The sequence below is a fragment of the Rousettus aegyptiacus genome, unplaced genomic scaffold (assembly GCF_014176215.1).
Source record: "Rousettus aegyptiacus isolate mRouAeg1 unplaced genomic scaffold, mRouAeg1.p scaffold_m13_p_3, whole genome shotgun sequence".
NCBI classification, from domain to species: Eukaryota; Metazoa; Chordata; class Mammalia; order Chiroptera; family Pteropodidae; genus Rousettus; species Rousettus aegyptiacus.
The window spans coordinates 149,051,251-149,063,454 of record NW_023416306.1 but is presented as its reverse complement, the minus strand read 5'-3'; the positions used below and the strand labels follow the sequence as shown (position 1 = coordinate 149,063,454).

The 12,204-nt window shown below is 53.4% G+C and overlaps 1 protein-coding gene across 4 annotated transcripts in view; it reads right to left on the bottom strand.

Annotated features, from left to right (window-relative positions):
- GALNT16 (polypeptide N-acetylgalactosaminyltransferase 16) overlaps nucleotides 1-12,204 on the bottom strand; it is an 85,033-nt gene that overhangs the window by 36,170 nt on the left and 36,659 nt on the right. For all 4 annotated transcript variants that reach the window (XM_036239381.1, XM_016131310.2, XM_016131312.2 and 1 more), the window contains exons 2-5: nucleotides 5,786-5,943; nucleotides 2,204-2,302; nucleotides 1,199-1,266; nucleotides 579-644 (exon numbers count right to left, since the gene is read on the bottom strand). In XM_036239381.1, the coding sequence (XP_036095274.1) occupies nucleotides 579-644; nucleotides 1,199-1,266; nucleotides 2,204-2,302; nucleotides 5,786-5,943 (391 nt within the window). The remainder of the gene's footprint in view (nucleotides 1-578; nucleotides 645-1,198; nucleotides 1,267-2,203; nucleotides 2,303-5,785; nucleotides 5,944-12,204) is intronic.

Here is a 12,204-nt window from a genome sequence, read left to right as displayed (position 1 = left end):
ACTCCCCTCTTCCATTCAAGGCCCACTCCCTGGGCACGCCCCTCTCTTTTGGTGCCCTCGCCCCCAATATCCATTCTACCACATAATTATAACCAGCCTGTTCTGAAAGACTCCGATAAGCTCCACGAGGGCGGGGACCGCATTTTATATTTCTGTTATGCCCCCTAGAGAACCGAACACAATCCTATGCCATAGTTGATGCCCAAAACACCTCTTAGCTGGAAGCGAGGTTACATCTACTTTATACTGGCCTTTGATTTCTCAGAGCATTTCCACACATCCTATCTCATTTAAACCTTACAGTAACTGTACAAGGCAGAAAGGGTACTATCAGTATCCCCATGTCTCAGAAGAGACAACCAAGGCAGTCAGAAGCGGAGCAACTTGCCTGCAGTCACGCTGGGATAGGACCCGACCTGGGAGAGCAGGAAGGTCTTTCCACAGACCTTGGTCCTGGCCACCAGGAATGCAGTAGGACCCTGCTGGCCTCGGATGACACGGCACCAAAAGGAATTGGGGAGGTGCAGACGTCTAGACCAAAGTGGGTCTGCGGTGGCACCCAGGGTCCAAGAACTTACCTTCGCGTCGGTCATTGCGCAGGCACTTGACCTTGGGGATCCTGGTCAGGAGCAGACAGTCTTCAGCTGAGGGTGAGGAAAAGGACGCTCATTCAGATATGGGCATCAGGCCACAAGTGGTTTGGCCACCACTGGAACTGCCCACGAGCTGTCCCATACCAGGCCCAGAGGAAGGGCTGGGGCTGGGGAGGCATGGAGCAGCATGGCCATCTCTAGCCGCCAAGGGATTGCCCTGTCCCCCACGCCCAGGCTGGAGTGAGGCGTGCATGTACGTACGTGTGGCATTACCACCAGGGGGCGCCAGAGAGCACCAGCACGCTCACTCATGGAGCTAGATGAAGGGACAAATCTGCCCATGGCAGCTGTAATAAGGAAGCTTGTAACAATTATGTTACTTCAAATATTTAAAAATTTCCTCTCACCAGTGTCCCATCAAAGCAATACCACTCTTTCCCCTGCTTTCGCACCAGAGAGGGCACCTAGAAAAGACTGACGATCCCAGTGCGGGGCAGAGGTCAGCCAGCGATGACCAGGACAGGACGACTTCAGAGTGCTTGCCTCAGCATTTTGGGGAAACGAGGGGGTTTGGTGGGGTGCAAACAAAGAAGGTGGATACTTACGATCTGAACTGAAGTCATCCACTAAAATAATCTCCTGGATCAGGTTGGGAGGAGTTCGGTTCAGAACACTGGAGCAGTAATGGGGACAGAGGAGCCCGGATTTAGGGGCCACCTTCCATTTACCTCTCCCTGCCATGGGGATCCCCACCACCCAGCTCGGGGGCTAGCCGCGGCCAGCAGCTCGCAAACTTTCCGTACCCTGATCAGTGGCTGAGAAGTAGTGTCTTCCTCAGGCTCTTCCAAGGACCCGGCAACCCTGCTGCCTAGACCCTCAGGCACTTGAGACCCACCCCAGATGGAGAGATGGGGACTGTCCTAGTCTAGTTGTCAAGGCAGGACCAATAGCTGCTCTGGCTGCCTACCCAGCGGCCACCCCCAAATGAACCTGGAGCTGCCTGCCTGGAAGACTAATGAGGCTCCTTCCGGCCTTTGGGTCAGGAGGGATGTTCTCGGGAAGCCCCCAACTCTTTCTCCCCCACTGTCCCTCCTCTTCCTCACTCCCTCGGAAAGGAAACCCAGGGTTCTTTAATCCCTGGAATACCACTGGGCACTCCTTTCTGAACCCTTTCCTCATCTAAGTTCATTAAAGAAATGGGGCGAGGAGTTAAACTTGGACACAGGGCTACACTTAGGAAGACAGAAGGCGTACCTCTCTTGTAATCACTGACTGGCCCCTACTGGCCTGGCATCCATCCACCTGTGGCCCCAAGTCCATCCCTGCCTCTCTGGGTTCCTGACCCCTGCATTTCTGACCTCATCCTGGGGACTTGACCTTTTGTTGGACTGTGCATCTCACTAACAATTGGACTTCTGTGGTCTCCCTGACCCTAAGTTACCAGCCCCAGCTTCTCAAGGCAGGACTTCCCCTCCCAGTGCCCACTGGTCTTCACCCCATCTGGCCACAGCACCCGACCTCGGTGTCCTCCCTTGCCAGGGGCTCAGCAGGCCACCCCTAGGCTGCAGGGAGTGGCACCACGGCAATGAGGGTCCCGAGGGGAGGCTCACCTCTTCACGGTGCGCAGGAGGGTAGAGCGGGCTTCGTTGTGGAAAGTGATGACGACACTGGTGGCCGGCAGGTCCGCGGAGTAGGACACAGATGGGCAACTAAGAAGGGAGCAGAGAAGTCAGAGGGCAGCGGAGGGAGTGTCCTTGGAACAGAACTGAGGCTTCTCTTTGTCCAGCCTGCTGCCCCCTGGAATACCTCTGAGGGGCAGAGAAGGCAAGTCTGAAGCCAGAATGTGGGTGCTGCCCCTCCACGCCCACGCTCCACCCTGCTCAGGCCACCTGGAGTCCTTGGAGGGACACCACAGGTTGGGGGACCTTCTCATGCCAGGGGGGTTCTTCGCCAAAGACCTAGAGCACTGGGAGCCCACAGCCCCCGAGTGTTTAGGAGGGCTCCGACTGTGCGCCGGCCGCACCGTGCCCAGGACCCAGTCACGGTCCAGCAGACAGAACTCCCTGCCCAACGGAGCAGCCAAGAGACAGAATGGGGCGGGGGGAGAGAAACAGCTTCTCTTTTGTCTCTGACGCCCTGTAGCTTCTTATTTTGCCTCTCCGGGCTCATGACATTTGGTAGGATCTGGAAAGGAACCCCCATCCGGCTGTCCTGTGAATTCCTCCCTCTCACTGCCCCGCACTAACAGCTGGTTGGTGACACCAGGCAGGTGAGCAGCCTCCCTGGGACTCCTGGAGGAAGCCAAAACCTCTGAGAAGCCACCCAAGGCAGTTCCCACCAGCCCACCCCCTCGCGGCGGCTCTGTGCTTGCCATCTCCAGACACCACGTTTTGGGCCCGCTGGCTCCCCTTCCTTGGGAAAGGGAATGAAAACAATCCATCCCTGCCAGCCTCCTTCCCTGCCTTTCGTTCACACTCCTGGGGCAGGCGGGAAGGCAGCCGCGGCGCTGGTTCTCACGGCATCTTCTTTGTTACAGTCGCTATTCCAGCAGTGACTATTTCGTTCATTATAGCATTCATTCCACTGACAGCCGCTCACAGCTGAATTCCCAGGCCCACTTCCTGCCCTGCAGAGCTGACCGGGTTAGACAGACAGGAGGTCCACCAGCCTGGGACCCCCATGGGAGAAATCCTGAGAGGCTTCGAAATAATAAATACTCTTTGAGAGGGGATGGGAAGGGAGGAGGAGGGGCAAGGGAAGTCACCTCTGTCCCCAGAGAAGCCAGGCTTCCTAAGCGCTCACCCTCCCAGAGACATGCTGGCTTGGGGGTACCTAATAAGATGCAGAGTGCTGAGAGAAGCAGCTACCTCCTGGGTGCCCAGCCCCCCAGCACATACATCTGGGAACCCCAGGTCTCTGTCCTTGAACCCCAACCACTTAGTGCCAGGAAAAGGGGAATTTCAACATCCATTCTGCACCTGAGGTGGCCAACATACCTGCACCCCAACCGGAGGGGAGACTTGACCTCCTCCCACCTACCCCTTCCAACTCTCTCCACCCTGCATTTCTCCGGGATTCACATCAGTGGTGATGGGGATTTATCCAGCGGTTCCCAGGAACCGAGGGCCTGTGAAGAGGTTCATCTCATGCCTATGTTTCGAATTTGGGGCTATGAAGCTGGTAGGTCTGTCTTCGCACCCCTTCAGGGCCCCCTCCCCAGACTGAGGGTTGGACCGGGAACTAGCCTACAGTCCAGTGGACACTGCAGCCTGGAAGGCCAAGGGCAAGAGTGTGGTTCACCCCAGGATACCTGCCTCCACCATGGGAGGTCCTGCCCACCAAAGCCAGAACCTCCCTTGCTCCCCCTTCACACACGTGTGCGTGCACGTGCACACACACAGACACACACAGACACACACACACTCCTGATCCACCTCGGGTTTCTGAGAAGGCTGGGCCGCAGCACTGGGGCAGGAGGGAGGCCTACCTCCCCAACCCACCACTGCCTTGGAGATGAAGCCTCATTTTAATATACGTGTAACCGCAAAAGGAACTCCCCCTTTAAGCTCCTCAGTGAACAGCTAAGAAGGCTGAGAGTCGGGTGGGTGGGAGGGAGGGCAGAGGTGATCCAGGCCAGCCTCTCTGTTCACAGATTTGGGTCAGCAGGACCTCCAGGCCTTGGACCTAGTTTGGCCATGGTCAGGGCTGCCCAAGTGGAGCTGTATGGACGTAACCCAGCAGGCTGCACCGTGCAGGCAGCCACGAGGGGAGACTGCCCCATGACTGGCTGGGGAAGCATTCTGGGGCCTGAATTAGCTGTTAGACCTGGGTGGGAGCCTTCCGAGGAGCAGGATTGTTACCCGATTTGGTAGCATGAGTGGTTTCTGGAGGCCGACAGCGCTGTGGCTAAGGGTAGTCTGGAGCTCCCCCAACGCCAGGTCCATCTCACCTTGCACAGGACACCAAGCCCAGTGGACTTCAGGCACATCTCCATGAGTGACAGAGAAGGTGCTAAAAGCAGGCCCCCTTTTGCCCTCTTTGCTCACATACACCTTTTGGGCTGTGGAGTAGCTGCTTCCCAAGAAAAAGCAACCTTTACCCCCGTCATTCTCGCCTACCCTCAAACTAGGACCAGCCTGGCACTGGGTACACAGCCGGGTCCAACAGAGCCCATGCAGGGACAGGGGTAGATCCGCTCCAACAACCCCTCGCTGCCCTGTTAGCTGTCTGCACAGAGTGTGGAGGAGGTCCCCAAAGCACCCTGCGCTGCCAAGGAAACTTCCCCGGAGAGGACACCGAGGGCAGTTGTAAAGGTGGGGCAGAGCGGGGGGTGGGGTGTGTGCGGTTCAGGCAGAGGGAACAGCATGTGGAAGGACGAGGAGCGAGGCAGGGAAAGTACACGATTGGGGGGATGGGCATCCAACACCAGGTGAAAAGGAGCGGAGGCACGAGGGGAGAGGGGGCGCCCCTCACCCTCCAGACGAATGAGCTCAGACTGTTGTTCTTGTAGGTCAGGGAGAGAAGAGAAGAGATGAGGTGGTGACTTCGTAATCTAGACAAGACACAACAAGGGCCTGAACCAAGGAAGGCTGATGACCTGCCCCAGGTCGGTCACTCACAATGAGAACTGTAGGAGCTGGAATTAGCATGGAAGGCGTCCTTGATCCTGATCCATAGCCTCCTGTACCTATCACCCTGGGAGAACTAAGAGCAAGGCCGGAGAGCACTCCTGGGGGTTGCGAGGAAGCGGGGAGCAACAGGGCAGGAAGGAAGGAAGGAAAGAGGCGGCAACGGGCAGTGCGCAGCGCCGCAGTTTTCACAGCGTGGGCAGAGCGGGCGGTCCCGCTTCACTCAGGCACCACAGCAGGGTGCCCGCAACACCTGGCTTGCCTAGCCCCTTAGACCTCCTATGGCCCCCTGGCAGGTCACTCTCACTGGGACTCCAGACTGAGGTGCTGAGGGGCCTCCCAGCTGGGAAGGTCTCCTTGGCCTTCTCAGGCCCTCGGGAGGGCAATGAAGTAAAGAGGCGTCAGGAAAACAGCTGAGGATGAGGGCTTGAATGTCCCACTAACTAGACGGAGCCTGAGGAAATCTTCCTTGTTTCTTAAAACCTGAAAGGAAACAGGCTACCTGGGGTTGGCCCTCTCCCCCCTCCCCCCTTTCTTGCTCCATCAGCACAAAAGAGGCCACACCTGTAATGGCGGGTGTCCCGGATGGGCCGGTCAGAGCTCAGTTTGTCACTCTCCAGCTGGTTGAAGGCATGCTGTCTGTAGGGGTCCTCTCCCGCCTTCAGCTGCTTGGCCGCCAAGTACGCCTTCTCATCGAAGCCCCTCGAGGGTGTTCCTGTCACCTGAGACAAAGGTCAGCATCAGTGGGGCCACAGGCAAGAGGATAAAGTGACCACTAATTAGTAAGCACTAATTACCAGGTGGGAGCCACCTGCAAGACCTCATTTGTACCTGACCCCAACTCCATGAGCAGGAGGTCATTATCTCCCCCACTGTACAGATGAGGAAACCAAGGCTTGAGAAGTTAAAACCAGTACCTGTGTGTGGGGGGGTGGGGATGGGGGGGGCAAGGAGTATGTGAGAACTCTCCGTACTTGTTGCTCAAGTTTGTAAACCTAAAACTGCTCTAAAATATACAAAGTCTATTTTTCAAAAAGCCCAAGGGTAGACTTAGTAAGTCACAGGTTCGGGATTCAAACTGGTCGTTTTAACTCTGAAATGCATACTCTTAACCATTGTTCTGTGCTGGATATAGAGAGGACAACTCTGGAGCATACCAGACCCCCAAAATGAGGTATCCTGAGGGGATCACCAGCAAGGCTGGAGGTTGCCGATCAACCAGCAGAGCAACAGTCTTTTAGGGGTGAACTTGGGCCTAACACTGGGCTAGGCATGATCAGTTAAACACCAAGGGTTTGGACAAGTTGCTACCCAGAGAACTACCTGTGAAGATAAGCAGCCCTCACAGACTATTGCCAGGGCTGCTAGAAGTCAAGTGCACAGAAAATGATGCCTTTCTCAGAGACTTGCATGTGCTGCTGAAATAGGCTCATGTCAGAGCTACTTGGTCCTCCCGTGCTAAGTGCTGGGGAGTGATGAATAACATGCCGTGGCCCAGCCCCCCCTCTCTTAGCCACGCCCTACCCTATGCTCCCAAAGTCCCCCCATGAAAGACACTGGGGAAGGACACATCTGAGATGAATGGATAGATACCGACACCTCATTATTTGAACCAAACTGCTGGCCGAATATTCCCCAGAGTGCCTTGAAATATCATCAGTTGAGTGCCTCCTGCCTCCATCCTGACCAGCAGCCTGGGTGGGAGCCGTGGGCACACAGAAGCAGCAGGACGGCAGGTGAGAACCGTCTATGCACAGAACCCCTAGAGGAGGACTCTGCCACAGGCCTAGTCCCCAGAGAGATGATGCCAGGAAGACAGCCGGGCCTACGGGAAAGGAAACCGATGTGTTGGATGATGCCAGGGACACCTACCAACAGCCAAGGGCCTCCACGTCCCCCTGAGTGCCCAGCTCCCAGTCTCGCCACACAGGAATGCAGAAGGCTCCAGGAAGCACTGACCCCCTGAAAAGATGCCACTCGGTAGTGTTCCCGCTTCCGGTTGCATCCTGTCCTAGGAGCCGTCCTGGATCTCCCAGAGATAAGGACCGGCGAGGGAGATTTCACTGAGTCCACTACCATCCACAGATGCTTAGCGCATCTGCGCTCAAGGTGGTCACAATAGTTGCAGCTGCCACACTGTGACATTCTGAGTTAGTGCCATGCAAAGGACTGGACAGATGTAGCAGAGCCCTCATAGTCTCGAAATCCATTTTAGGAAAGACAGACAGAGGGAAAGAAGGAAGGAGGAGGGGGGAGAGAGAATGCTCTGACTTGAACCCTGCATTACTAGAAGGACCCGAGCTGTCCAACTTTGAAAGTGAGAATGAGGGAGACAGATCCTTTATGCCCTTCCCATGCAGGAAAAGAATGTGTTAACTCTACCCCCTCTTCCTCCAAGACCAGGGTCAGGGAGATGGAAAGCGGTCTCCAGTTGATGGCAGAGGAGCTAAAACAAAAGAAACACTGCAGAAGCTCCCAAAGGGAGAGCATGCCACTAATCATCCTTCAGGTCCACTGTGGGAAGTAACATTTATTTATTTAGAACTTATGGCTACTCTTTGGGCTCAGGAAACCTCTGAGCCCTCATCCCACACTCACCCATCGCCCAATAAATACTGACTGAGAGCCACCCATCTACAGGTCACTGGGGCACCCTTCTGGCAGTTCTAAGGATCACCTGAGAATTCATTTGTTTACAAATGTTTGAATTCGCTCATTCATTCATCCACCCATTCATTCGACAACGCTTCGCTGAACACCTCCCATGTGCCAGGAAGTGGAAGGAATGCTTCTGAGACTGTCCCCACCGACCCCAGTCTGCAGCCTTCCCGCACCTCGTTCAAAGCCCCCTTAGGGCCATAGGGAATGTTGTGGAAGAGCATCTGCTCAGGCCAAGGCACTTTAGAGAAGTTCCTCTCAGGGCCTCAAAACTGAGCTAGACATCCTTCTAGAAACATCTGCTGCTCCCTCCCACAGGCCCACAGCCTCTGATGGTCCAGCCCTCCTCCAAGGTTAGACCCTTCACCTGTGAAGACGGTGCCATGGAAACACAAGGCCTGCTCCCTCCCAGAGGTCTTAGCTCTGCTTTCACATTGACCCAGCAGTCCCCAAGGCTTGGAGCTGAAAAATTGGTTGGCGTTGAGTCAGCCACGTGGAGGGGATATTGAGGAAGGGTGGGATGTGACCTCTGCGGGGCTATCGCTTCCTCTCCATCCAGTGCTTTCCTGGCCTCACCCATCACCGCCCAGAGCTCTTCTTCCTTGGACTCTACCCCCCAGTTTACATGCCCACACCACAGCTCATTTTCTCCCAGCATTCCAACTTTCCTTTCCCTTTGGCCCTATTCTTTGATCTGGAGACTTCCAGGCTTTTGAATGTCCCATGGGTACCTCTAACTCAACACCTCAAAATGAATTCCTCATTGATGCCTAAAGCAGCTGCTTCTCCTTAGTTGCCTGTTGCAGAGATGGGCAGTCCCATCCTCCAGGTCCTCCAAACCACAAACCCAAGGGCCAACCCTGATGCTCTCCCCCATGCTCCAAAGCCTGATTCAGACCCCTGCCCTGGGTATCCACAGGTGGTATCCTATGGGCATCCTGCTAGTTACCGAAAGTCTGTAGGTACAGATACTGTGCCAAAGGCCGTGAAGACAGAAATAAGCAAAAAAGCAATATGGTCTCCAGAAGAGGAATCTAGGAATCTGGCCCCTTTCCTTCCCCATCCCACACAAGGCAGAGCCATGGAGGATCATGAAGAACCTCCACACACCCAACCTTAGAGCACAGGTAGCTGGAGAAGTGGCCATGGAGGCTCACCCCTCCCCGGCCCCTGCTGGGGCAGGAGTCCGGAGTCAGCGCACACACCACACACTGGTGGCCAGTGAATGCCGTCCCCCTGCTCTCCTCTTCTAAAGGGGAAATGAGATGCTTCTATCTCCTTTTCCCATCACGCTGCTTGCTGAGCATATCGGCACGTGAGGGGTGAACGTGTCCTTTGGCTCTAGGCTGCGGGGCCATGAGGAGCTATATCTGGATCAGCCTGAGAAGTCTGAGATCCTGGGCTTGGAGCCACTTGGAGTCACTGATGGGACCTGCACTGCCCTTTCTGGCGGGGGTGAGGGCACTTGGGGATGTTCGTGGAGCTCTCGTACCACGTGGCACTGGCAGTGTGCTTTACTTCTTCCTTTTCCACCAGATGGTGAGCTCCTCATCTTCGAGCTCCAAGCGCCTGGCACATAGTAGGTACTGAGCGGGCATTTACTGAATAGAGGAATGAATGAGTGAATGAGTGAGTGAATGAATGAATACCTAAATATTGTCCCTGCTCTCAACTACTTATGATCAATTGAGGAGAAAACAGAAAATAAATGGGATCTTCTGACACGTCACATGACTTTCAGTGGCTCTTGCCCTCTCTCTCTCTCTTTCTCCTTAAACTAGTTTGAGTTGAGTGCTCTTCTCTATTGACCAAAAGTTCAGAAATGTCAGTCCACAGTTCTTTCAATAAATAGAAAACCATTCCCAAAAAGTAAGGAACAAAATAATAAACAAAAACCAACAAATGAGCCACAATGACATGGTGTAGGTGGCAGCCATCCATTCTAAGGTATCAGGCTGGTCTCTGGCACCTGGCCCAGTGATTTGAGCCCAGAGCTGGACAGGGCATTCCCAGCCTTCCCTAGAAGGCAGGGCTGTGGTCAGGCTTTGGGGCAGGGGTTCCACCTAGACCATGGTGTAAGAGGCCCTTGATTTGCCATGACCAGGAACAAGATTGAGGAGGTGGTGCGTGACAGCCTGATGAACCTCCCACAGCCCTCCAGTCTCCTGCAGAGAGTTCTTGGCTGACATTTAGGCAGCCACCTCCTCCAGGTCTGTGTTGTCCGTTTGAGAAGTGCCAGATCCAGCACTTCCATGTCTAATAAGGTCAATCACATCTGAAATTGTTTAAGCCAAAATAATGACTTTGCTCTATAAAATGAGAAGAATTATTTCTCATCTTGGAGAGTTTTATTTTCAGTCTATCACTTCGACCAAACTTTGAAACTTGCCTGAGCTATATTTGCATATTTCTTTTTGACTACTAAATTTAGAAAACAAACAGCAAAGGGGAAAGTTAAAAATAAGAAAAGAAAATATTTTCCATGTCATATTCATCAAAAACAGTTCAACCCAAATCCCAATCCTCGTAAACTTTCTTTTAAAACATATGCGTACCCCTAAATTTTAGATTTAAACAACTCCGACTCCTTTTAAATAACTGCTGTCCAATTTCCTTTTACTGCCAGTAAACCAGGTACCTGCTGGGTTTGCCTTTCGCTAAATTTCAATGAAACTGCAAATAAAAAAGCTCTGGTCCTATTTTATGGATGCCTCCTTTTTTTCTGAGTCTGCTTTAAACTCCAAACACCTGGCAAACAAAATGTGATTCCCTACCTCTCCCCTGGGAACAAAATCTCATCTGATGCTATGTCCCAACTTGAAAGACTGCCATTCATTATGAGAACTGGGAAACTAAGTACATGATTCACCATCTCTCCAAGCACAAAGTCTCAGGTTCCACCTCTCCCAAATGAAAAGGCAGGTCCCCCAGGGCTTCCTGAGTCGCTGGGTTCTGGGGAAGTAGCCAACCCCACTTATCCTGCCAGTGCTCCAACTACCCAACAAAGAGCCAGGAACCTCAGCTTGGCTACAGGGGAAACTCCTAGGGTACCAACAGTTCCTGAGGGGCCTGCCCCAGACATGTCGGGGTCTTCTTCACGTTGTCTCACAGGTGGTTATTACAGGGGTTACCAGGCTGGCTTTTGAAATCTGGCAGCCTTGGGATGGAATGCCAGTGCTTACTGCTCTTTTACCCTTTCTGAACGTGCTTCTTCATCTGGAAAATGGAAATTCTTGGGAGGATTGAAGGAGATAATATAGATAACATGCTTAGCATAGTATCTGGCACTTAAATTGTAATTGTTGATTATTATTAGCTCGCCTGCCTTTTTGCCAGTGGCACATTAGAATCATCTGGGAAGATTTTTAAAATCCTGGTGCCAAGGCCTTTCCCAAGACTAATTAAATCAGAAACTGTGCAGGTGGGACACAAGCATCAGGAGTTCTTATAGCTCTCCAGAAGGTTCCAGTGTGTTACCAAGGCTGCTTTGAACAGATGCAGGATGGTGAATGACTGCTGGTTATGGTCTGGTGGAATCATAGGACCAAGAATGAAGATGGACCTTAGAGACCAACTGCCCTGATCCCCTTCCCAAGGCCCCTCACCATGAGTCTGGTGCTTTGGCCTCTATTAGCAGAGTCAACCACAACTCAGCTAGAGCTTCCATGGCTGCAATGGAAACCACCGCCTTGCACCGCCCGTGCCACAGGCCCAGGAGGCGCTGGTTTAATTACTCAGGAGCACAGGGTAGGGGCTTCCTGGGAAGCCAACCTTGGGCTTCCAGTTAGATTTCCCACAATGACCTGACTTTTCCAGGGCTGCTGATGACTGCACAGTTTTATGACGCAAGTAGTCTCACTAGAAATGAAGCGGGGTGCATTGCCCACTCCCTTAGGGATCTGAGCTAAATAGGGTCCTCTATTCAAGGCTGGGACAAGACATTGGGTTCGCATTTCAGAGAGTCTCTGCTCAGATCCAGGGGGATTCCAGGTCACAAGCCCCCTGGGTCTCATTTTCTATGTTTTGCCCGGCCCAGAGGCCATCTAGGATAGAGGGACTCTATGTGTGGTCCACGCTAGAGATACAGTGTGACAGCTCAGTTTCTACCTGCTTATCAGTTTACCCAGCTGGAGTAGAGCATTCCTCAGTCTGCGAAGAGTCCCAGAATCTTGCCTTACCCTCCCAACCACAGCTCTGCAGAGTATAAGGAAAGACTGGGACTCTTCTACAGTAATAAGCTGATGCTGACTGCTCTGTTGAGGGTCTGCTGTGAGCTAGGGGTTAGGCTATGTACTTATTTCTATCTCTAAGAATTCCTGCCAAAT